Here is a 27,510-nt window from a genome sequence, read left to right on the forward strand (position 1 = left end):
GGCAAAGATTTATTATGCTTTTCAGCAGGCAGTAGTTCTTAGGGAAACTGCAACCTTGGAGGGGTGCAGGTGAAGTTTATGTAGGTTAAATTTTGGTAAAGCATGTGCCAAATATGTTAATTAGGTGATTCAGGGTGGGATTAGGGAGTGGTTAAGGGGTGGTCAGTTTTTAAAAGAACATGCACTCTTTGTATCACCTGCTCAGGTATCTTACCCAGAGTTCACTGGTAAATAGCCCAAGGGGGGTACATGGAGGTGTGGTTTTAGGCCTGAAATGTCACTAAGTCAACTAATGGTCAGGGCTGACTGGGAAATACCCAGGCTGCTTCCATCAATGTCTTGTTAGACAAGATGGATGTAAGTGAGTGTACATATGTCTAGGTCTAGCACGCATACGATAGGTCAGTGAGAAGTAAATATCTCCATGATCCAGTACACGGCCAGTTCAGCCATATACAGCTGGCTCAAACTAATAAATTCTGTAGGTACCGCTGGCCACTGTATCAGGAAGATCAATGTTTTGCTGGAGAGGAACTGCTAGGGACAGTGTTTTGAGGCTAGGGAGAGATGTGATTTTGGAACTAGGATCCAAGCACCCCATCAATGCCATGGTTCCTGGTTTCAGCTTAGTAATAATAATAATAGCTAGCATTTATGTGGTACTTTAAGGTTTACAAGGCGCTGCACAGATATCTCATTTTATCCACATTGGTGCTATTATTATGTGCATTTTACAGGTGAGGAAGTTGAAATGGACAGGTTATATGACTTGCCCAGGGTCACAAAGCTAGTAAGTTTCTCAGGCAAGATTTGAACTCAAGTGCTACTGATTCCAGGCCTTGGGTTTTATCTAGTGCATCACCTACCTGCCCATAGCTACAACACAAAGGGAAGAGGAGGAGGAAAAATACCCTACTTAGCACCAGATCCTTAATGAGTCCTTATGCCTAAGGCTCTGGTAGGGACAGTCTTGGGCATTTTCCCAAAGTCCCCAAATTTTTGACTTCAGGAATGGTGTCTGGGGCCCTGGTCTAATAGTGCCAGTCCTTGGCAGAGGTCCTAGAAGCTTCCTTGCCCTTGAGGAGGCTACAGTTTATGTAGTTGAAGACGTAATACAAGTAAATAACTCAAGACAACTCTAGAATGTACCCTAAGTAATACAAAATACTGGGCTTACATTATCTTGTTTAATCTGCTTTGTGTTTGTTGGATTATGTTGACCTTTGAGAGGTTCAGTTTTTTTAGGCAGTTTTACATATATTCATTCATTCATTCATTCACTCTACAAACGTGTTCTGGAAAAAAGAAATACTATAATAACTACTTGCTGACTAGAAAGAGTCTGGTACCTTTCTAAGCAAAATTTGCAAATGTGGTAAAATTTCCTAACCCTTTACCATTGTCTTCCTACTCTTCACCCTCTCCAAAGGAAAAAGGTCTGGAACAGGTATCTAATTAGTCACTTAGTTTATAATTAAAAGGAATCATTTAGTAACTATGGCAAGTTTTGGGGTTAGAAGGAAAAAAAAACCCAAGGAGCTTACATTCTAATAGAATAGACCAGTGGTGTCAGACTCATATAGAAACAGGGCCCACATGTTGACTTAGAAAACCACAAATCAACATTATCGATGTTGTGGTTTGGTTTTTTTTTTTTTAATTTTGTTAAACATTTCCCGATTACTTTTTAACCTAATTCAGGCTGTCCTCAGGAGCTTTGCTGACTGAGCAGGTATCCATGGGTGTTATACCTATGGAGCAGACGAAAGGTACATAAGCAGGGACCTACAAGATGCAGAGTAGATGGAAGGTAACCCCTAGAGGGAAGGAACTGGCAGTGATCAGACTGGAAAAAGCCTCCTGTAGAAGATGATGCTTGTGATGAGTCTTGAATGAAGTCAGGGATTGAAGAGTCAAAAATAAATGAGAAAGAAGAGCATTCCAGGTACAAGGCGCATCCAGCGTTCAGGCACAGAGAAAGGAGATGTAGATGGCATCTTGAGTGAGGAGGGGCAGAATGGCTGACATGGCTGGACCTTAATGTAGATGAGTAATGTGTAAGAAAACTGGAAAAGGAGGAAGGGGAGAGGTTGGGAAAGCCTTAAATGTCACACAGAGGAATTTGAAACTGGTCCTAAAAATAAGAAGGAGCCTTTGGACTTTACTGATTAGGAGAAGAGAAGTGACATGATCACACCTAGACAGCTGTGTGGAGAGTGGACTAGAGTGGGAAAAGATTAGAAGGCAATTAACAAAACTGCAGGCCAGAGGTAAGGGTGTGGCTGTGTTAATGAGGAGAGAAACCTGAAAGAGGAGGGATAATGAATAAGTGAGAGCCAGGAGTGGTAAAGTATAATACTGAGGGTGTGAACCAGTGACTGGGAAGCTGATAATGTCCTGCCCAATATATAATGGAGAAGTGTAGAAGAGAGGTGGGCCTGGGCAAGAAGACAGTGAATTCTGTTTTGGACATGTTGAGTTTAAGATGCCTGCAGAGCGTGAAATTTGCAATATTCAATAGGCAGTTGATGATGTGGGACTAGTGGGAGAGAGAGAGACAGAGTACAAGAGGCTAGAGCTGGATTATGTACATGAAGATGAGAGTATGGAAACAGAAGAGAAGAGGACCTAAGACAGATCACAGAGGAACAGTCAGGGTGGGTGTGACATAGCTGAAGATCCAGCGAAAGAGCCTGAAGGAACAGCAAGACAAGGCAGGAGGGGAGCCCAAAGAGAAAGCAGTGTGACAAAGACCAAGAGAGGAGAAGATGGCCAGCACAATGAGGGTTGAGGAAAGGCCATTAGATTGGGCGAGTGAGTGATCATCGATGGCTTTGATGAGAGTAGTTTCAGTTGAATGAAGTCAGGGAGAAGTAGGTGGGGCCCAGTGGAGGCCACATAACATAAATTTGTAGTGGACCGGGTCAGCACAGTTTTGTGACTTCCCCTTCTGCTCAGCAGCCTGTGACTAGGACCTAAGGTGGGAGGATGATGAGAGTTATAAAAGGTTCAGATTTGGCAAATGCAGTATTGGGCAGGGAGGAGAGTATGGCCAGAGAAGAGATGATGACCTCCAAAGTTACTGTGGTATGGAGGGATTTGGAGGTTACCTTGAGGACAGGTTTTAGGAGGAAGAGTGAAGCATAGGGAGAGATGGAAATATAAAAGATTATGATGGGTAAAGGAATTTTGAAGTTCTTGAACACAGAAGTGCCACACTTGTGGGTGATGGCAATACTACAAAGACAGTAATCGTATATTAAGCTCTTAGTACGTGCCAGCCATTCTAACTATCGCAGTGGCATCTGGAGGCACAATAAATAGTGCTGAAGTCAGAAGGACTCAAGTTCAAAATTGACCTCAGACACCTACAGCTGTGTGACCTTGTACAAGTCAGTTAACCTCTATTTGTCTTAGTTTCCTCAACTATAAAATAGCACCTACTTCAAAGAGTTGTTGTGGGGATCAAGTAAGATAATATTGGTAAAAAGTGCCTGACATCATGCCTGACAAAAAGTAGGTACTACATAAATTACTTTGATCCTTCCCTCTCTCCTTCTGTCTCCCTTCCCTCCCATAGCTGAAGCAGAATGGAAGTCTATGTCCCACAAGAAGGGACATAGAAGTTAGCGTATTTGAGGGAACATCAACATATATATTTGAAGTCCTGTATTACAATGACATGAGTTGAGATGGAGAAGGGAGGCTGAGCCAGGCACTGAGCTCATTGAAAAAGGAGAACGCCCAAGAGGTTTGGGATCAGAATTTAGACTGGGTGATGCATATGCTTACATGAAGCTCAGAGGAGTTTCTACTTTGTATTCCTTTAGATTTATTCTAAATGTACTTATGTGTGTACAGTACTTGTTTTCTTCCTTTAAAAATGTAAGCACTTTGAGGGTAGGAATTGTGTCATTCCTTGTATTCATATCCCTAGCACCCAGCACACAGCCTGGCACATAATAAGAGCTTAATGAATTATTTGATTGCTTGATTGAAGGAGAGTCTGTAAGTGGCAACAAGGTGCAAAGAACATTCTCACTCCCCTGCCAGGGTCCATGGGGAGGGAGGTAAGTGAGAGCACATTGAGTACAAGATTTAGTGTCTGGCGGGAGCCAGGCGTTTGTAAGGGCAGAAGTAGTGCAGGGTCAAAGGAGGTTTGTTAATAATCATGGAACCCAAGTCCCAGAGGGCAAAGCAGAAGAGGCAGCAGATTTAGCGGAGGTGGGTAGGCAGGAGGGAATGGAGAGGGGGATTGGGAAGGAGTTTTTCCTCACCAGCTAAAGGGATTCATTATAACTGAGATCGTATGAGTGAGACAGGGTGGGGAGTGAGCTGACCACTGAGGAATGAGTTCAAGTGGCCCTTCAAATTTCAGTTTCCTAACCTGCCCTAATCACAGTCTCTGGTATTGTGTCCTCCAGAAGCTGAAGAGCCATGTGTCTGAGAGGCAGCTCCTGATCCTGTCCCTACTTAGCAGATTGAGCACAGCCAAAAGTGGGTTCTCGCCTTTGACATGGGGCTTATATGATAAATTGTAGTACTAGTCAAGGAGGGGCATTGGAAATAAACGTTCAGTTAATCACCTAGTTTATTAAGAACACATAGTTTTACAAGGTACTTCCACTGAGGTGCTCTGCAACTTTAGTTCTTTTGGCACCCAAATGAGGTAACTGGCAAACAAGTATATGGTTTTGTGTAGACTTCAAATATAGAGTCAAGAGAAGGATCTTAATTAACTGTTAAGCATAGTATTTTAAAAGAATTACCAGTTTAGTCATTTAAAATGGGAGGATTCCTTAGGATATGTGTTGTTTGCATTTTCATTTTTGGACATTTAATTTAGAAACTTGAAATTGTTTCCTGAAAGCTTTTAACAGAAAATAGACACCATGTCAGGTCTTGAGCAGCAGAGAGACAAAGAGAATCAGAAGACGACATTTAGCACAGTGCCTAGGCACTTAATAAATGTTGATTGATTGAATGAATGTCTAGACAGCATGGAGTCAAAACCAGCAAATAAAGTAGAATAGAGAAGTTTGTGTGAGTACAGTAAGTCCAGAAGTGAAGCAGAACCCTAGATTTCTGGGTTAGCTATGTTTTGAAACAGGGTACATCTTCAGAGAGGAAGAGCCCTGGACTTGGGGTTCAGCTTTGGCCCTGCTACCTAACTGCAATACCTTGGACGAGTCATTCAGTTTTGCCAACCTTGATAATCTCATCTGCAAAATGTGAATAGTAATATTTATTTTACCTACTTTACAGAGCTGTTGAGAAATTCAAATGAGATGATGTATCCAAAGCAAACATAAATGTGAGTGGTCATCAGAATTCAGAGGACTGTAATGTCAAAGAGAGAGCACCAAGGAGAAGAGTTCAGAGGCTACGGAGAGGTCAAGAAGGATAAGAACTGAAAAAAGACCCTTAGATTTGGCAGTTAAGAGGTTATTCGTGACTTTGAGGAGAACAGTTTGAATTAAATGTTGAGTTTGAAAGCTAAAATGTAGAGAATTAAAAAGAGAGTAGGAAGAAAAGGGAGGCACTGTGGTAGACAGCCTTCCCAAAATGTTAAAGAGAGCAGAGATGAGACAGTAGGTATTGGGAAGGGATGGATTAGGTGAGGGGTGGGGTAGGCAGTAGAGAAGAACAGTAATGTTAAGCAGGGTGGGACTTTTTTTTTGCACTCTTTGAAAATGCTGAAGTAATCAAGTGCCTTTGATGAAGTCTTACTAGGAGCAAAGCCCCAGGCCCCCACCCTTTTGTGGGTATATAAACCCAGAGGTTAGCATTTTGTTTGGGGCTCTCATTCACTGGAAGAGTGTCCTGTGATTTGACTAGACTCTGGGCAGCCGTTGTCAAGACTCCACCCTCACCCGCCCCCCACCACCACCACCACCTTGACAAAAACCCAGATGTTGGTGTTTCTGTGGTAACTATGTGTATTGTGATTTGGTTAGACAGAAATGTTGGTCTGTTTATATTGTCTCTGTAATTTCTGTTTGTATTTGCTCTGAAGTTCAGGTTACTGGCCTTCCCCCCTGAACTAAGTGAATTATATATATGTATGTTTGATTAAAGTGAGACTGTTGGCCCCTTAAAGTTGCTTTCCTTAGAAAAGCAGATCAAAGAACCTTTGTTAGCAGCCGGTCTGCATGCTGGTGTTACTGGTCTTCACAGCCACAGTAGCTGCTATCAACATTGTTGTTACAGAACCAGTAGTCCCGGCCTAACTGAAGATTAGTGAGAGTAGGATGATAGAGGGGGCAGTCTGCTGGAGAAGACAACATGAAGTTAAATCACTTGTGCACTATCTTTGGCAAGGAGAAGGGCCACGTCTTAATGGGAGACAGGGGTGAAGGAGATAACGGTAGAAGGCATCTGAATGGCATAAGTTTTTTTCTGTAAAACTGAGGCAAAGTTCTCAATTGAGAGGGTAGGCTGAAGGGGAGCCATGGGAGGTTGGAGAAGGAATGCAGAAGTTTGGGAAAAGGCACTGTGGTGAGTAGCAAAGTGAATTATTTAGGAGGTATAAAAGAATTACCTTGCTGCAGTGAAGGCCCAGTTGAAAGTAAAACATTGTGGTGGACTGAGTTAGCATGATTTGGTGATTTTTCTCCAGCTTTAATTTAGCAGCACATGAATTGAATAAATAGACCCTAGAGGCTATTGTGTGAGGTAAATAAAATGTGAAGACTTCACAGGGAAGACATGTATAAATATATATCTGTATCTATACTAAGAAATGTTTAAAAATCAAGAAATAGGGAAGTGGAAAAATTCTGAGGCCGTGAGAGTCTGATGGCTCAGCCTCTGGGAAAGTTTACCCTGAAACTTTTTGTTCTTTCTTCTGGTTCTGGTTTAAAGATTTGCTCAATAAGGATAGGGTCACTGTGACCTGTTTTCCTTTACTGTAAAAGTACTGTAGAAGAATGGAGAGGGTCTCCCCCTCCCCTTATCCTGTTCTCCTTCTTTAGATTTATAGATGTTACCTCAGTTGTAATCAGTAACTAAGGGAATGGGAATTGGAGTTTCTGTGCCTCAGTTTCCCAGTTCTTTGTCTAGCTTTCGTGCTCAGATTGTAAGCCCACCTCCCAGCCAATGGTGAGAAAGGTCAGAGGTGGGCGGGAATTCTCTTGTGTTAGGTATAATTATTTGTGCTTTGCCCCTTGTAAAGTGCCTTCTTTGCTGGTTCTGCTCTGTGCTAGCAGAGGACACCCAATTCTCGAGAATTGAATAAAATTTATTTCTGTTCCCACCCTGAGATGTCTCCTTATTAACTTTTAATTGGTGAGGGTCTTTCATCCCACACACTATCTAATGTAAACCCCTCATTTTACAGGTGAACTAAATTCAACAGCTATTAAGTACAAATCTCAAATGAGGCATTCTGCTAAGACCAGAGGTAAAATACCTCTCCCACTTTGATACAACTGCCAACAAAACTAGATTCTCAGTTTGTGTTTCCACTATAGTTCATTTTTCCCCTTGTACTGTTTTCCAGCATCACTCTTTTTGTCCTGTTTCTTCTCCCTACCACTGGTGAGGTTAAAATAAATATGATGATGGTAGGGATTTTAGGGGTGCTCAAGACCCCACACACCGACATGCTGAGTCCTGCTGAATGAATTCAACTCAAGCCTTCTCAGCCAAGGAAAAAGACAAAGTTTATTAAAGATTTGCCATATTGGGTTCTCTTAAGAAATCTTACCATTTGTGATGTTTGTTTTCACAAGTGGGCCAGATTCCATCTGAGCACCTTCATGGAGGCAAGATGAGACTTATATACAGAAAGAGTGTGGGAGGGATTGAAGGGTGGTCTTGAGTAGTCTGGGATGACTAGAGGAGAGGTTTAGAGTGGACTGGGGTGACTGGGGTGAGGTCAGACTCCAGGGTGGGACATAGCTGAAGGCTACCTGGAGATGACAGACAACAGAAGGCTAGGGTAGCAGAGCTGGGGTATAGATATTTTGATCAGGGTCAAGGGTGGGAAGCAGCTGGATAATAGAGAGGTAGGCTAGGTAGAGATTTGGGCCTAGATCGTGAAAGGCTTATGGCTTTAGGCAAAGCCTAGATCTAGTGGGAAGATTCAAGGAGAATTCAAGGGGGTTCCCAGAGACTGTACCCTCATCACCACCTTACCTCCTCCTCCTGCTAGAAGGGCAGTATAGTGGAGAAGATGGGAGGAGGCCCTTTGTCTTTTCATTCTTACTGGTTCCAGGATTCATCCCTTTCCTTCACCTTTTATGTGGAAAATATGAGATCATTGAAAGCACTGCAGAATTTCCCAAATGCATTCCAACCTAGCCTTAGTTCTAGCTCACCATCTCTACATTGCACATCCAATTAGACATGTTACGTGACATAATCTGGGACAGGATGTCTTTTTCATCCATTTTTGTTTTTTCATTGTGGATGATTATGATGAGGGTACCCCCTGGAACCCCACCCTGAATCTTCCCACTCCATCTGGCTTTTCATGCCCAAATAGCCTAGCCTAGCCTTCCATTGTCTGGCTACCTCTGGATTGCCTTCTAGCTGTTTCCCACCCTTGATACTATCAATATCCATGCCCTCAGCTATTCCCACCCTTGATCCCATTCTCTTGGTTCCTGGAGTCTGACCTTATCCCAGTCCCATCAAGTTCCTCCTTAGACTTCTCCTCAAGACCCTCCCTAAACTCCTCCTCCCATTACCCCAGGACCACCCTAGATCCGTCCTGCAATCTCTGTGTATAGAAGTTTCATCTTGCCTCCACCAAGGTGCTCAGATTCAATCTAGCTCAGATTGAATCTGGCCCGCTTGTGAAAACAAGTGTCACAAATGGTAAGATTTCTTAAGACAACCCATTATGACAAATATTTAATAAACTTTGTCTTTTTCCTTGGCCGAGAAGACTCGAGTTGAATTCTTTCGGCAGGGCCCGGCATGTAGGTGTTTTGGGGTCTTGAACACCCCCAGAAACATATGGTCCCCTACCGTCATCATTTTGCTTTAACCTCATCAATTACACAAGCTATTTTCATAATTATAAATTTCTCTGAGGGGACTTTTTACTATTTCAGAGCTCGTGTAATTAATGTGATATCATCTGCAAATAGCTTTTAAAGAACTTGAGTATTCTTTGACCTTAGGTCCCAGCTTAGGGAAGATAATGATAATTTACTCTTAAGTCTTTAAATTGGTTTGGTCGTGTGTGTGTGTGTGTGTGTGTGTGTGTGTGTGTGTTTGCCGTTCCATAGGCCTTCTAAAGAGTAGATTCCTGATTAGCTTATTGCACATGTCAGTTAGAGGTATATGGCACAATAAAAGAGCCCTAGACTTTGATTCAGAAGACTTGAGTTCAAATCCAGGCCCTGACATTTCCCAGCTGTAAGTCCCTTAACCTCTCTGAGTGTCAGCATCCCCATGACCAAGTAGTAGTTCAAACCTCATAGGGTTGTGACGAAAGTAATTTATAAACTTCGAAGGATTGTGGAAATAGAAATTAGTATTTCTGAGTGCTGAGAAGGTTCAGTATAGACTTATGCTGAGTGCCCACTGTATGTGTTGGTGGAGGAGGGAGTACAGGAAGCATAGGTCAGTCACTGTGGATGGCAAGATAAGACATACACCTAAGGAGACAATTAACGATCACAAGGCCAGTTATGGTAAGTGCTATGAAAATAGAGATAATTCATTGTTCTTAGATGGTTAGAAAAATTTTAAGAAATTTGATTTGAATTTGTAGAGACAATACATTGTAATTTGGGGGAGGGAAAGATTGCATGTGAGACAGCAAGACTAAAGACATGCAGGTAGAAATGCAAAAACATATTCAAGGACCAGTAGCTATCATAAAATATGCTGACAGGAGTTAGGGCTGGAGGCTGGGAAATAAAGTTGGAAAAGGAAATTGAGAACAAATTGCAGAAGACCTTCAAAACAAGGCTGAGAAGTTTGAATTTTATTCTGTAAAGAGAGAAGTAGATAATTTAATGATATGTGTTAGGAATATTAATCTAGGAGTATGTGTAGAAATGATTAGAAGATGGGAATTAAGGAAACCAGGTTGTTTTAACAATTGGCTAGCAGCTTCTGTGGGGGCGTAAAATGCACCCAGGAGGCTGCCGCCATGCCAGAAAAGCACAGGTTCTTTTTATCTGCTTAAACAAGGAAAGCACAGTGAAGGGGTTGACCAGCTTACTTTAATCCAGCATTCAGTTAGCATACAAACAACATTCATTTAGTTCAGGGGAAAAAACGCCAGCATTCAGTTAGTTCAGGGGAGCATGTGGGCAAGTATCAACAGACAGGCCAAATACAGATTACAGTCAGCTAGTTCAGGGGAACAAACAGCCAGTGCCCTGAAGTTCAGAATATTCATTTAGTTCGGGGGAAAACAAAACCAGCACCCCAAACTTCAGAACTAAATACAAACAAATTACAAATATCAACAGACAGACCCAATACAATTCATAGTTACCAACATCTGGGCTCAGCCCGAGAGCAAGGGCTGGCCCAGAGTCACGCTCCCTACCGCTGCTGCGCCAACCGGAAAAGGAAAGAGAGATCTTCAAGCTGTCCTTTCCCCTCTTATAGAGTTTTTGACATCATCAAGCACTGCCTGAATGACCAGAGCGATTGGTTCTTGAGTTGGCCCCTCCCCCTAGCGTAGACTAGGTTAACACCCAATAGGGCGTGGCTCTGGAGTCAACACCTCCCCTCAGCCAGCCCCATGACCCATCACACAGGAAGTTTTCTGCTCCCAGGCATGGCCCAGCAATGCTCAATGAGATAAACTGAGTCACTCAAAGAAAACAAAGGCCACTCTGGCTACACTAGTAGAATTGATTAGGTAAGGTGCAGTAAAAGGGAGAATGTAAGATGACAAATTTAGAGGCTGGATGGATGAATAGAAAATTTCACAGAGGCTTGGTTGACCAAGTATTATAATTCATAAGGAAAATTATTTAGCCACTTTTCTAAGTGACACCAAACCTTTTCTGCTTGTCATAAAAGCAGTATTGTAGGGGCAGCTAAGTGGAGCATTGGATAGAGCACCGGCCCTGGAGGCAGGAGGACCCAAGAGTTCAAATGTGGCCTTAAACCCTTGACACTTACTACTAGCTGTGTGACCATGGGCACACTTGATCCCAATTGCCTTGCGAAAAAAAAAAATTAATAAAAAAATGAGCAATATTTTGCTCATTTTCCAACAAAGGAAGGAGAAATTGCATCTTTTATCCGATTACTGCCATATTTCCCACAAGCGTATCAATTAATGATATGACGTTAGACCCCAATGAAATGGTTTCAGTGTTAAATAGAACCTATAACTTGACCTTATTGAAATTAACTATTATAAATTTTATTTAATAAAATTGGATAGATTAGATAATATGGAATCTAGCCTTATGATTTTGAGGCTAGAAATGTAAATTATTATACTTTCTTTCTATGCTGCCTCTGACATTGCAATTTAACTGTTCTTCAAGGGAATGTTTCAGTTTATAGTCATCATACACTAAGCAGTACTGTAGCTGTCATAACATAAACATTTTATTTATTCACACATAGGTGACATACTTAAGTTGCATCCAGACTGCATGATTTTAAATAACTATGAAGTAGTATTTCTCTAGTTATTATGGTTTGTATCTAATTCAAAGGCCCAATGATTCATAAAATAGCAATTCTTTTGATTACAAGGCTAAATGTAAGTATCCAAAGTAGAGGTAAGGTCATCAAACTCTTACTTCCCAAATTAGATAATGTATAGAATTTTGAGAAGTTGGTGTTGGTAAAAGCCTTTATGAATATTATTAAGGTCTCAGCAAGTGTGAGTGTTCCTGCATAATAATACCCTAGGTTGTTAGACAGAATATTATGAGTATGTGGTAAACTCTTTTTTATTATTAATCAATATTATTATCAACTTACACTTATGTCATGCTTTTTTTTTTTGACCAGGTGCTTTCCTAACAGCCCTGTGAGATATAGATATCTCTTAATTTTTTACAGTCAAGAAAACAGGCTCTAAATTTAGGTGATTTGCCCAGTCACAGAGATTTTTATGATGATAACAAAAATCCCTTCTAATTTTAAATCCTATGATTCTGTGATCCTAAATATTAAAACCAGAACTGGAAACCCCAGGTTATCTGATGCCTGACTCACAAACAATTCACTTAACACAATCCCAGTGCATTTGGGGGAAAAGGGGTGGGGAGGTTATTTTTTCATAAGAGAAGCATGGGGTTGAGGGGAGGAAGAGAGCTATTGTAAGATGGATGTGATACAGAAAAAAAAAATCATCATTAAAAATAATTCCCCCTCCAAAAAAAATGAATAAATATGAAACCCAGAAAGGTTGTGACTCATCAGATAATTATATAGATAGTAAGTAATGTGATCTTGAACTGACCCCCAGGTCTTACAGTTACTATTGCAGAATTACTACCATGCTGCCCCTTCTTATGGCACAAGCCTAATTGTTTATTTTAATCCTAATTGGGTTTGTTTAATTACTTCTGTTTCTACAGTCAGATGCTGGGAGTAAATTGTGTATTACTTTTAGAAATTGAAAATATTTCTTGTCACAGCATGTAATTGTCACCAAATAAATTTATATTGGTACTACAAACATCATATGTTAATCTCTTTCAACAAGCTTAACCCCAGAAGTTTTTCATATAAGAAATCTTTTGTCAGAAATCAAAATTAAGGCTTATTTGAGGTTTTATGGTATTTGCTACTGACTCTTCAAAGATGCTTATTACCTTTTTGTAGTCTTTATCTTTTTTTACAGATGAGCCCTAGACTATATAAATAAGTGCAACCATTTTTGGATGGATACTCTTTCTCCTTTCATCTTTTTAATATTATCATTTGCATGTCTTTACCAACTTTTTTTTGTTAAATTCTGTATTTTTTTTAATAATCAAGTGTATGAGTACTTACTATATTACCAGGATTCCATTCAGCCCTCTGAAAAATATGAAGATTCCTGCCATTTAGGAAATTTTACTTTAGTTAAAAAGACAGTACAGTATATATGGTAGAGTGGAAGGAACAGATGAAATAAAGCCAGAAGGAGAAATAGCTAATATGTTAAATGGCAGATCAAGATTCAGAAACACCTTAAATTGGAATTACGTGCTAAAAGCAACAAAATGAAATTTAATGGAAACTAATGTAAAGTCCTTCATTCCTTTTCAAAAATCATATTGTACAAATATGGATGAGTTCACATGAAAAAGACAAGACAAAAAGACAAGTTGACTAAAAACTAAAAATGAGCCAACAGTTTGTTATTGCTAAAATGGCAAACACAGCCTTAATCTGAATTAATAGAGACATAGTATCCTTTCAACCCACAGTTTAAGAAGCATTGAAGGGGTCACAAGTGGAAAAAGTTTAAGAAACCCTGATCTAGATCAAGGGAAATAATAGATCCAATGTACTTTGTAGTGATCAGACCACATCATAACCCATCCAGTATTTGCAGATTGTTAGTATATCTGAATCTTCTCTAGGTTAATCCCTTATATTATAGGATTTCCAGATTTTTCATCATCTTCACTGCCTTAGTTGTGATACAGATGAAGGTTAATAAACACATTCTGTGTTGCTTAGAAATTACAGGAATGCAGGTTTTTTTTCGGTAGAAAAACTTTTAACTATTAGAGCTGACTGACAATGGAATAGGCTGTCTCAGGAGATAATGAGCTTCCTATTGATTCAATTCAACAAACCTTTACTAAAATGCCTCCTATGTACCAAGTACTGAGCTAGGTGCTAGGGAGACAAAGACAGAAACAATCTTTGTCCTCAAGGGAAATTCAGATAAATACTACATATGTACCAGAAAATATATATATATGTATGTATAATTTGAGGTTTGAGGAAAAGGAATAAGGAAGGGCCTTTAGAAGGAGTTGGCGATTTAGCTGAGCCTTAAAGGGACCCAGTGATTCCCAGTTTAGGAGATTGAAAAGATTCTAGGCATGGGATGGCATCTGCATAAGGATGGAGTTGGGAGATGAGCTGCTGTATCCAGATCATATTAGGGAGCCTAGTTCAGTTAAAATGTAGCATATACAAGAAGGATTAATGTCAAATCAGTCTGGAAAAATAAATTGACACCAGATTATGACTGTTGGTAGAAACGTTCACTCTCAGTTTGAACAAAACTATTAAAGATTTTTTTGAAAGTATTCCTTGCTTGAGAGAAGTTTAGCCTGATGGCCTGTTAAGACCCTTTTAATTCTAAGAATCAGCCCTCTGTGTCCTGGGCTCAGTGGAGGACAGATTTACTGAAGGGTATGTTGAGGGGAAATAAGTTTGAGTTAATGGAAGTGGGCCACACTCGGAAGCTCCATGAAAAGCCATAACCTGTGATAGTTCTTACCACCTATGGTACCTAATCTCACACAGAAATCCCACCCTTGGGCGGTATTGTGTCTTGAAGGGAGCATTGGAACCATTGTCGAAGGGTGTGGGCAGAGCAGAGTGCAAGTGTCAACAGGTCCTACAGAACTGGAAAGGCTTTTAATATGGAGCCATTAACAGTGTAGGTCTCATCAGAGAATTAGCCTAAGTCTGGAGAAGCTAACCATGCAAAGGTTAGGAATTCATGAAGGTCTTCTCCTGGGGCAGGGAGGGTGTGAAGAGGAAGGACCTGCACCAATGAAATCTTAGATCTTTAGAAATACTTAGAAGGCACCACCAAGCGCTGAGGTACATATGGAGCTCAATGAGATATACCTGTTAGGTAGGGGAAAATTTACTTCTTGTGTAGCTTATAGTCTCTTGGTCCCAAATACATTAATCCATCCTTTTCCCCCACGTTAAAAATGAGCAAGGCTTGTAATGCTATGTTTTAATCAAAATCACCAGCAAAAATCGAGTCTTTAGAAGAATTGAAGCATATAACTTAGTATCAAAAGACAAACAAAAATGATTTATCTGACTGTTCTTTCACCTTTTTCTTTCCAACCTTATTCATAATCACACTTGATTACAATCTTTTCCTTTTCTTTCCTTGATGCTTTAGCTAGCAAAAAGTTGTAGGTGTTTTTTTTTTTAATCCTGTTGTCTAATAACTGTAAAGGTGAATTTTTTGTCTGTGAGAGAGTACTTTAAGATTTAAAGTTAGGAAAAATATTTACTTCATTATTATTGTAGTTTTTCTACAATAACTGAAATTTTGTACTTGCCTTATCGTTTTCATAATGGTACTTTTATAGTGTTATTTTTAACTTACCCTATCAGTTTTCTGCTTTTGTGAGTTGTTTTGGCGTTAGCATAATTAAACTGCTTTTTGACTTAAGTTTTGTATAAAAGAGTAATAATTTTTTAAACCTATAGAAAAGACTAACTTTATGCGGCTATAGCATTAATTTCTCTGTCAATATTTTTTATTTTATTTTGAGAGCTAATATTTTTCAAGTTAAGTATATGAGCTATTAAAATGCACCTATCCTAAAGAAAGCAGTACATTGTACAGGGGACTTTAATCTTTAACACATTGTCTTTTTTATGGTAAAAATTAACTGTAGGAGAGAATAGAGGGGAGAACATAAGAAGGAAAGAATACTGGTAGGTAGAATCTGAGAGAGAATATTTGCAGGAAAATAGCAATCTATCTAGGTTCCTGGAAAGTGACTTCATTAATAAAGGACTTTATGCTAAATAGAGTTAAAACATGCTGTAATGACATCTCTACAGGAGACATTATTTCTGACTCTGTAGGATTGGGGAAGAGCCAGGTAAATAAAAGCCTTTCTTCCTTGAGGTGCACAATATGAGATCACCCTTCATGTTACCAAAGATTTTCAGTTCGACAAACATTAAGTGCCTACTGTGTGCAAGACTTAGGACTGTTTGTTTATTTTAGCATTTAAAAATCATTTTATGCTAATAGTGAAAAAAAATGTGGGTTTTAGTTTGCAGTTAACATGTTTCGAACATTACCACCATCATCCAACCCCACGGGAGCAGAATTTGATCCAGAGGAAGATGAACCAACACTAGAAGCAGCCTGGCCTCATTTACAGGTATTTAACTATAGGATTTCACCCTGGGGGCAGGGGAAAGAAAAGGTTGATATTGCGATGTGGTTTGTGAGCATTTAGAAAATTGAAAGTTTACCCTCCCCTCTCCTCCCCCCATCCATTCCCACCTCTCCTTAGAAGGCAGCATGGATTCATTAAGAATACTAAGCAGTGGTGTGCTGGAGGCAGCTCATAAAAGTTCGTGAGAGCTGGTTGTTAAATTTTCAGTGTTATCATTTACAATTTGGAAAATGCCAAATGCTACAAATTAGGATTTAGTTTATGGTTTCATCAGTTGTCTAGACTTAAAAAAGTGATGGGGGAAATGTTAATAATGTAAATTGAACTTAAAAGTGTGACATACATAGTTGTGGGGTTTTTTGAGAGCTAGTTGTTAAATATTTACCAACACACCACTGATACTAAGTGACTAGGAGGGAGAGGTACCCATTAAAGCAAGAATGGAAGAACAGAGGATACCAGCCATAACAACTTAAGAGAATTGAGGCAAACCTTAGAAAGGAAAAGCAGAGGTTTAAGAAATAAACCAGAAAAATAATGTGACAAAACAGTTAACAGAGAAAGGTGGAAAGACTAAGTATAACAAGTTGTTTCTCACATCAAATGTTAGGATTTTTTTTTCCTTTGTAAACTATGACATAGGTACAAAAATTCCATATTGACAGGCTATCTGCTCTAAAGAAAAAGTACAATTGTGGTTCTTTTGTAGTTGGGTACTAGGTCCAGATAGATGACATGCTGTGCTTAAATTTCAAGCCGATATAGAAACTCAGAATTTCCTTTGTTCTTGGCTTTGTGCCTTCGTATTGCAACACTTTCAGGGAGTGAGATGCTTGCCACACATCGGGAGGCTGACCGTGACATCATTTGTTGGCAGCCATGGTCTCTGCAGTTGATACAGGGCAGTAAAATTTAAGCATTCGTAAGATATAACATCCTATCACCAGAAGGTTGGTTACAAGATGGTAAATTTTTTTGGCCATAGCAACTCATGGAGATGAAAGGATCTTGGAAATATTGAAGGGATCAATCATGAAAAATGTTATTCCATAGATAAGATTGCCCTCTCAGAAAGAGTATGGCCTGTATGCGTGCCACAGGAAGTTCTCCGCTCTAGCAGCCATGTCAGATTAAGCCATGTAATTAGCATGTGCTTTTAGAAAACTAACTTTTTATTTTAGTTTAGATAAACATTTTTGACTGTTATTATCTAGAAGTTAAAATTCTCTTTAAATACATGTAGTAAAAAAAAATTAGAATGTACAGTATGGTTTTTTTATTGTATTCTTTAGCTCAGACTAACGCTACTGTTTGTGTTTTTCCCTAGCTTGTTTATGAATTTTTCTTAAGATTTTTAGAATCTCCAGATTTCCAACCTAATATAGCAAAGAAATATATTGATCAGAAGTTTGTATTGCAGGTGAGAACTTTACCTTAAAAATTTTAAATATATTCATTTACAGTGGGGATTTTTTGAGTGAGTGTCCCTTTTCCTTCGTTCAGCTTTTAGAGCTCTTCGACAGTGAAGATCCTCGGGAAAGAGATTTTCTGAAAACTACTCTTCACAGAATCTATGGGAAATTCTTAGGCTTAAGAGCTTACATCAGGAAACAGATTAATAATATATTTTATAGGTAAGTTAGATCTTGGATTCTCTGTGCCTTTTTATGTAGTATGTATTTATTGACATTTAACACTCCCTCATTGGTTTTTGTGTGTGTGTGTCTGATTATTAACCCCAATTAACAAACATTGTATTACTGCCCCTCCTCTACAGCCTTCCTCTGATACTCTTGTTTCATGGCATGTAGATAACCCTAAGTAACCTCTAAAAGCCTATGCCAGTGGGAGTATAAGCTATGGCAGCTAGAGAGTGCTTAATTTATAGTCTAGAGACTAACGTATGTCAGTGGAACTAACTTTTCAGAGTGTTATCATCATGTTGGTTGCAAAATGATGAATTTCTTGGCCACAGCCATCTTCAAAGACAAAGTTATAGCAGGGTAGTCAGAGTTGGTGTTAGGAATACCTATACTAATAAAATCACAGATCCTTGAAGTTTAGTAAATACCACTGTCAGCCCTCTCTTTTTATAGAATTTAAAAGAAAAATAACTTTGGCTTTCCTTCACATTCAGAAAAAAAGTTTAAAACGTTTTATTCTCATTTTATATGATATTATATAAACATTCACTTTGATAAAAGTTTTTTTTTTTTAATTACAAAAAATTACCAGTTTGGATCAGTAGTATTATTGCTTTGGAAATTCCCTCTGCCAACACATACTACAATTTCTTCATGCCATCTTCTCCTATGTGATTCTTATTCATGTCCAAGGATAAATGGCTTTTCAGAAGATCTGGAGATCTTAGTGCACTTCAAGTTCCATGTGAATCAGTAGTGTGACACAGCAGCAAAAAAGGTAATGCAATGTTGGATTGCATCTTAAAAGGCATGGCTTCTAGAAGTAAGGGATCAGTAATCCATCTGCACTCTGACCTGGTCAGAACACATCAGTACTGAATTCCCCAGTTGATAAGCTGGAAAGTGTCCAGAGAAGAGCACCAAGGATGAGGACCTTGAGTTCATATCATGTAAGGATCTACTGAAGGGCTTCTAGGGATAGTTAGCCTAGTGAAGAGAAAACTCAGGGAACGTAAGAGCTGTCTTCAGGTATGTGAAAGGCTGTCTTTGAACCTAGAAGGCAGAACTAGGAGCGTAGGGTGGAAGTTGCAGAGAGAGGCAAATTTAAGTTTGAAATAAGCAAAACTTCCTAACAGTTTGCTCTGTTGAAAAGTACAGAGGGCTGCTTCCAGAAGTAGCAGGTTCTTCTTCATTGGAAAACTTCAGGCAGAGGCCAAGTGACCACTTGCCCAGGATTGCCCAGGGCATTCCTTTTTTGGATATAGATTGGACTAGTTGGCCTCTGAGGGCCCTTCTAACTCTAAAATGTCATTCTATGAAACATCTTTAAATTATTCTTCATAATACCTAAGTGTAATGTAGGCCTTTGGCTGTTTCCCTTTCGTATGCACTAATGATGATTGTTCTGATATTATTTTAAGTTAATGGCAGAACTGAAGCTAGAATCCGCCATAATATTCTCAGTCATTTCCCCAAGTCATGTTGCTTCACTATGCATATAAAAATATATTATTTGCATTTCCCAGAGAAAAATGGGTCCAATATAGGTTCTGCTGCTTAAGTACCTGTGTATTTGGGCAAATCGCTTAACCTGTGTAGGCTTCGGTTTCCTCACTATAAAATGAGAGACTTGTGATAGTTGACTTATGAGGTCACTTCTAACTGAATCTGTAATCTTGGGATTAAGTCTCTTTTAATTAGTTCACATTAAATCTGTGTCACTAAGAATTGATTTTAATCTTTTTACCCATGGATCACAGATTTGTAGCATTTACTAGTTTCTATTTTCTCATAATTTTTTATTCTTTTGATCTAACTTGCATGTCCTCAATTTCTTTCCACTTGAAATTGAGCAAGGTTTTTTGGGGGGTCTTTTGAGACTCTGATTTATACATTTCCAACACAGTAAGATAGAAAATTAGGTGTTTCACTTCTAAACCTAATGTAAAAGGAGAAATTTAGAGAAGAAAGGGCATTCTTAAATTCCACGCAAGAATAGGAAAAGTTCAGCACAATTTTGAGTTGAGTAGAGATTAAGTTTAGGTCATACTTGTTAGCCATTTCTCACAGACAAGCTGATATACAGATTATGCCATGAATTCTCAAGTGTTTTACCACAGGATCACAGATTGAAAGCTAGGAGGGACTTCATAGCTCATCTGATTATACTAACTTAATTCAGTAAGCATTTATTGGATGCTTATTATGTATCAAACAGTATGTTAGGCTTTTATGGGAGAGTATACACATGATTCAATCCTTTTACTCAGTGAATCTACAGTCTGCTAGGGATTTGATTCAATACAGTAAACATTTTCAACTAAGGGGGAGGGAGAAGGTGTCAAGGAAGAAGTCATGGAGGAAGTGGCACCTAAGCAAGACTGTAAAATAAAAGAATGATTTCAACAGGAAGCAGCATTGAGGGAATGTGTTCCTGATATGGGGTGATGGGGACCTGCTTGGGATACAGGAAAAGAGGGCAAAATAAAGCCTAGGAATGGCAAAATAAGACAAAAATACAAACAGAACAAACTATAATATGCGATAGGTGACAGAGGTACTACTGTTAATAATAACTGATATTTACATAGCTCTTTAAGGCCCACAAAACATTGTACATATATTATTTCATCTGAATCTCAAAACAAGCTAGTAAAGTAGGTACTGCAGTTATAACAAATGAAGACTGTTACACAAGCTTCATTTTACAAATGAAGAAACAGGCACAGACAGTTATAAGTGACTTTGTCCATGATCCCATAACCATCTTGGGGCTTGAACCCAGATCTCTTCTGGCTCCGATTTGCTTGCTTTTCCTACTCTCCCACACTGCCTCTCGACCCATAAAATCTTTGGCAGTATAATAGTAAGAATACTTCTGCTGGAGGGTCAAGGAAGACTTCATGGAAAAGGAACAGTTGGACCTGGGCCTTAAAGAATATGTAAGATTTCAGAAGATGTAGATTTGAGGTGAAAGAGTGGAAATTTAAGATTTGCACAAAAAAGGTATGTAACATTATGAAGTTAAAGCTGCAAAGGGCACAATCCGTTATATGGAAAGTAGTTTATATAAAACAGACATAGAGATTTAAGTATACTCTTTGTGCAGTATGAATCACCAGCACAGTCAAAAAAGTTAGTGAGATCTTGAGTTTCATTCATAGAAATTAGCATCCAGAGTGAGAGGGAGGATATTATCTTTCTGTAATTTTTCATGGTCAGACCACAACTTGGAGTATTGTGTCTCTACTAGGCACCAGATCTTAGAAAGGGTCCTAACATTTTGGAACTTGGTCCAGAAGAAGGTGATCAGAATAGTAAAGGGACTTCATTCTTTTATGGCATGTTTCCATTTGAAGGAACCTGGAGATGTTTAGATATAGTCTGATAGGTTGGACTTGGAATCTGAAAGTCTAAGTTTGAAGACCAGCTGCGCTGTGTATTTCTTCTGCAAACGTAGGCAAATCGTTTGGCCTCTCTAGGCCTCAGTTTCCTTTTCTGTAAGACGAAAACGTTGGACTTGATGATCTCTAAGATCCCATCAGTTTCAGCATTTTAAGAGTGTAGTTTCATTCTTAATATAGAGATAGTCAAGGCCCATGAAACCAAGAGCTGTGGGAATAGCAGTGTCCTCCAGACTACCAGACCGGCCTCTAGCCCAGCCCTCATAGCCATCATTTTTTAAAATAATTTATTTTTTCCCCAATTACATGTAAAGATAGTTATAACATTCATGTTTTAAAATTTTGAGTTCCAGATTCTCTCCCTCCCCGCCTCATTGAGAAGGTAAGCAATTTTATATAGGTTATACATGCCTCACAACCATCATTGAGAAGAGAAATCAGGATAGAGAAGGTGCCCACCTTTTTCATCACGACCAGTAGCAATTGCTGACCAATGGCTACCAACAAGCAGATAAGAACAAGAGCCCTGGGAGAGGCCGAACCCTCCAGACCATTGATCCTGCATTCAGCCCTGACCTTACGGCCATCATGTGAGGAGGTAGTTCCTTTGGAGATGGAGCCAGCCATCCCTGCCAACTGCCATTCACAGGGCTGGCATGCCAACCTGGCTGAAGTGCCAAGGCACTCTGAGGGAAAGACAGGAAACTGTGCACCAGGTAGATAGCCCAGGACCCTGAACCCAAGAGCCTTTCAGTTTCTAGCCTAGCCCCCTTCAGCCAGCATCCCAGAATTCAACCCCTGTAGACATGTGCCCTGACATCTGCTCCTGCAGATGCTACAACCACAGCTACTGAAGACCCAGAAAAGGAAGTTCTTGCCACTGAAATCCTTGGGGCTATCAAATGCTTCAGTATCAAAAACTGTTATCTTAGCCATAGAAATGACATTAAAGAAGAGACCTTTCCATCTTCTTTGTTACTAAACTGTAAGGACCAGAGGACCTTTCTGTCTGATTTGTATCTGAAACCTTCCATATGTGTTGGCTTTCCCATTAGAATATGAACTACTGTTATGATATTAGAATATGAAACTCTCTTTGTTTTTCACTATTTCTGTCCTCAGAGCTTAGCACAGTACTTTGTACAGATTAAGTGTTTAATAAATGCCTTATTCATTTACCAGCCTGATTCATTCAGGCAGCAGTGTCAGAAGCAATGGAAGCAACAAAAATAAGTGACTTTTTCCCATAATTTGGCTGTGAAAAGGAGATGAGCTATGGAATAATAGCTTGAGGAGATGACAGGATCAAGTGAAAGTGTTTAAGGTTGAGAGAAACCTGGGCATACTTGTAGATGCCAAATCAATGAATGCAAAAAGATAGATTGGAGAAAGGGAGAATGAAATTCTGTAACTTTTTTAACAAAAGATAATATAATGGACGGATTTTTAGGAGACCTTCATAATGGAAACTACGTCAAAGTCCTACTCCAATGGTTCATCATGGTGTAAAGGCTCATGCCAGGACAAGTCCCACCCAGAGAGAAAGACTTTGAATATGGACCCTGTGATCAGTGTATCTGCTATCTGAAGGCCAACCTAGCTTATTTGTGAATGTACCTGTGGAAAGAATACCTACATCAAAATCACAGATTCTTCCAGTATTCATAATAGAACTGCTTTAAAATAAGGGACATTTGTAAGATCAGTCTTTTAAAAAGAAAGAAAAATTTCTGAAATATAATCATATCAACCTAGTATCTTTGTTTTTGTAAATGTCTTTTTAAAGAAAAATTTCTGAATTTCCAAGCTATAAGTATGAAAACTAAGGGCTGTTTTGAACAGTCTCAGACTTTAACTCATGCAGAAATGGCCTCATCTATGCCTTCCCAGAACAAGTTTATCCTATTTTTGAAGACTTTCAATAGTTTGTGGAATCTTTTAATCTTTTTGGGGGTCTGATAAAAATAACCCTCAGGAAATTTTGTTCTATTATTAATATAGTTAAATTTGAATACCATCTGCAAATAACACTGCATATACTTGAAATCTGTCAGCCTTCCCTTCTCCGGGTTAAGTAATGAATTTAAATCCCTCTAACTTTTTTTAATACTTTATAGTAAGTAGCATGTATACATGTATCCAAAACTTAAAGGTAAGTTTGAAAACTAACTTTAGAAAATGTGGTATAACTGCTTTGGTTGAGTTTGAGGATTACTTCTTAAAAAGAGGCAAAAATTTTGAACCCAATTCCATGACATTCCTGAATGTATGACATATACTTGTCACATATCTTCCTCGTATCTCACATTCTCTTCCCCTCCCCTTCTCCATCTAAACTTTATGGAAATATTACATGTTTTCCAAATTTATGCTATTGTGACTGATAAAGATATTCAAACAAAAGAAACTGAATTTGCCTTTATTTTAAAAGAAGCAAGCTTGCAAAGAAAAGTACGTTAATAGCCAAAGTCATATCAGGAGAGTAATTTAATATAATGATTACATAATTCCTATTTTAAGAAATCAATATTTTATGTTAAAAGATTGTACCTCATACAACCACGGTGTTTGCAACGTTGAAAATTATTTTGGTGGTTTAAATTTATAGAGATTTGTAGAGAGGAACAAAGGAAATCATTTTATCTCAATGTAAAAGGTTAGGAAACAGCTAAATATAGTAACTAGATTGCCTGGCAACATCTTTTGAGCTCTCTGTGAATGACAGAATAGAGGCTAAGGAGGAACCAAAATGTCAGAAATGCAGGTGGCTTTCCGCGTTCTCCCGGTCACCCAGACTTGGCTCTTCAGAACTTTCAGAGGCAGCATGGTATGGTGGATAGGACACCAGACTTGGAATCAAGAGACCTGTTTCTAAGCCTGCCTTAGAAAACATGTGATAATGGGCAAGTCCCCTCAGTTCCCAGAACATCAGTGTCCTGATATGTAAATAAGAATAACCTGGACCACTGCACACAGGGTTCCTTTGACGAAAGCACTTAGGCAAACTTTGGATCACTATGTAAGTGAGTTATTATCTTTTCTTCCTCTTGCTTTAGCCCCAGCATCCCAGTCAGCCTCCAGATCTTCTCATTCTCCTTTCTCAATGTATTTCAGATCCTTTCTTTCCATTGGCACTGCCACCTTCCATCCTCGTTCCTTCACTGTTGATGCAGTGGCAGTAAACTCCTAACAGGTGTCTCCACTTTCTCTCCTCTAATGCTTACACTATTACCAAGCTAATCTTCCTACAGTACTGCTGGGATCGTCACTTCCCCGTTCGACCTTTCTTTCATTCTCCACTGCCCACCAGATAAAATCCAAACTCCTTAGCCAGAGGATTAAGGCCCCACAGGCACTGGTCCCTTCCAGTCTTTACCAGTTTGCCCACACTGGCTCATTCACTGCCTTCCAAATATATCTTATCCCTTCTTGTGTCCGAAGCCTTTTTGCTTGCGTTTTCTCTGCCTAGAATCTGCTTGTCCTTTCACTTTCTCTCCCATCTCTAATCTTTCATCTCCATCTGTAGAAACCTGTCTCAAATGCCAGCTCTTCCTTGGAGCCTTCTCAGTCATGTCACATTGGAAGTGATTTCTTCCTCTTCTCTTATCCTGGCAGCCACTGAGGTTGACTTAAATTCCTGGGAAAATGCTAGAACCAACTCTCAAAGATATGATTAGTAAACATCTAAAAGAGTAGTCAGTGATTATGAGGAATAAGCTTGGCTTTTTCGAAGAGCAGCCCATACCTGAGTAACTTTATTTCCTCTTCTGACTATCATTCTCCTAAGGTCTAAAGTCTTCTAAAGTCAGGGACTGTTTTATTGTCCTTCTTAGGTCCCCAGTGCCTAGCACAGTGACTGGAGTGTATAGCAAGCACTTAGAAAGTACTGATTGATGGACTGGGGGGGGGAGTGGGGGTCACTGATCCAGTAGATCAGGGGAAATAGAGTTTACCTAAATGTAGTTTAATTAGATTAGTATTTGATTAAGAATCTCATGGAGAGAACTAGGCTACTAGTAATGCACTAAGACAAATTCAGTACTAGCTAAATGGCCAGATTTGAAGAGTAGTCCTATCATCCCTGGAGGAGGGCTTCAACAGAGTGATCTTGTGGTCCTTGCTTGGCCTTGTGCTAATCAGCTTCATAAATGGAAGGACAGGCAGCTGTTTGAAAAGATTTAAGAGTTTTAGTGCCTCCAAGCTCAGTGTGAGTCAACATTAGAGAGAACTTGGGATGTTTAGCCTGGAGAAGAAAAGACTCAGGTCGGGTACAATAGCTTTCTCCAAGTATTTGAAAGACTGTTTTCTGAAAAAGGAATTAGACTACTTCTATCTGGACCCAAAAGGAAGAGCCTAGGAGCAGAGAGTTGAATTTAATCTTGAAGCGAAAACTTCCTAACCATTAGAGTGATTGAAAAGTAGCCTCTCAGGAACCGGTGGACCTCCTGTCCCTGGAGGTTTTCTAGCAAAAAGTAGTTATTCCCTTGTCTGGTATGTCAAAATGGGGATTCTTTTTTAGTTGCGGGTTGGAAGTAGATGGTCACTGAGGGCCCTTTGAAGCTTAAAATTTTGTAGTAGTGCTTTGCATTTATTTTGTGCCCTTATCACATTCTACCTTGTATTATTTGCCTACTTTCTCAATCCCCACCAGATTGATTAAGGATTCATTGAAAGCTTAGGATTGTGTGATTCATTTTTGTAATACCCTCTTGCCCATAAAAGCATAACACATCAAACCATTCACCTGGAATTTTTTTGTAGGGTGTTTTGTTGTTTTTTGTTTGTTGTGTGTGCTATCCTTCCACTATGTTTAAGACAAGGGACCTTGTCTTAAGCTTCTTCACATTTCCCATAGCACCTTGACCTATGTATACCTTACACATAAGAAGCAGTATTCACGCAGTATATATTTGTTAAATGAATAATCAGAAATTGCAATATAATATTCATTTATCTTCTTTAATACCACATGACACTTTTCAACATAGAAAAATGTAGAAAATCATTTTGTTGTTTGGGTTTGCTGAATTTTTAAAGACTTGTTCTTTAAACTAATATTTAATTTAGAATGTTACATGCTTGAGTAAAGGGGAAATACATTAGAAATTTAATATTGTGGAACAAAACAAAGTCCCATCAGTGATGATCAAGTAGCAGATCTCAACACAGCACAATATTGAAGGCCTCAGTGAGTCTCCACTTCCACCCTACTTTTCTGACCTTATTTACCACTATTCCCCTATGCAGAATGTCAGTTCTAGCTAGTTGATCATTCCGTAGATAAACCAGGTTCATTCCTAACTGCATTTTCTTTGACACTCTGTCAACCGTTAGAATACCCTTTGCTTGCCTTTCTGCCTATCTAAATCCTGCCCTTCCTTAATAGCTCAGTGTATATTCTGCCTTCTTTTTTTAGATTTTCTTCATCGAACCAGTGCTCACTAATCTCCTCCTCTGAATACTAATTGCCTAACACTGTTTGGGATTTCATTATATACTGCTTTGTATTCTTAATTAACTCTTTCATGCATCTGCATTGTCTCTTTAAACTAGCTGGTACCTCTCAAGGGAACATATAATCTTATGTTTGTATTTTCCCTTCAGCACTTTGCACAGAGCTTTGTGTTGAGTAAATGCCGAATAAATAATGATTGAATGACTGAATGAACATAGAAAGCAGCAAATGTGCACAAGCACACAAACAGCAGCCCAGATGGCCAGTAGTCAGCAGTGTACTTATCCCTTCCACATTGCAGGAGTTAGGGGACTGTGCCCTGAGATCTGGGAAATCTGCATAAAATCTTTTGGCCCTCCTTTTGTACCAGAGAAGAAGTCTGAATTTTTTCCTTTTCTTTTATGGTGTGTTTACAGTACCTTACTGTAAAATCTGGGGTATTTGGTCACAGTTTCTCTGTCTTCTGCTGGCCTTCATGTATCATCTGCACCTTCCACAAAACTCCCCAAAAATTCTCATTTAATTTCTTATGCTGTACCTCAATATATCGAAACCATGATGGGGAAAGTCATGGTGTGGAAGGTATAACTGTATTATAGAATAAAAATTCATATACGTGGACACATTTCTTAGGATTTTCTTTGAAAATAAACTAATTTGAAGTGTAAAGTGTTGGGCGGGGTTTTTAATCATCTAGCCCTAAACAGATACCCCAAACTATCTTACTTCATTATTGATTAAAAATATAAATATATTTTTGATACATTAGTTAAATTCAAAAAGCATCTGTTGAGTGCAAAGAAGTATTCTTATTTCCATACTTAGAGGCAGTGTGGAAGAATTTTATCATTTGTCCTAATAGAGGACCAATGTACTTGAGAAAATAGCATCATTATAGTTAATCCATATTCATAACAGACTACCAACAAAATCAGCTGTAGTGTTTGTTCATT

At 39.0% G+C, this 27,510-nt stretch overlaps 1 protein-coding gene across 9 annotated transcripts in view; it reads left to right on the forward strand.

Moving 5' to 3' along the window:
* The window catches only part of PPP2R5C (protein phosphatase 2 regulatory subunit B'gamma), a 225,850-nt gene that overhangs the window by 157,683 nt on the left and 40,657 nt on the right, over positions 1-27,510 (forward strand). For all 9 annotated transcript variants that reach the window (XM_036748196.1, XM_036748191.1, XM_036748190.1 and 6 more), the window contains 3 exons: positions 15,927-16,037; positions 17,383-17,475; positions 17,559-17,689. In XM_036748196.1, coding sequence (XP_036604091.1) covers positions 15,927-16,037; positions 17,383-17,475; positions 17,559-17,689 — 335 coding nt within the window. The remainder of the gene's footprint in view (positions 1-15,926; positions 16,038-17,382; positions 17,476-17,558; positions 17,690-27,510) is intronic.

The sequence above is a fragment of the Trichosurus vulpecula genome, chromosome 3 (assembly GCF_011100635.1).
Source record: "Trichosurus vulpecula isolate mTriVul1 chromosome 3, mTriVul1.pri, whole genome shotgun sequence".
Taxonomy (NCBI): Eukaryota; Metazoa; Chordata; class Mammalia; order Diprotodontia; family Phalangeridae; genus Trichosurus; species Trichosurus vulpecula.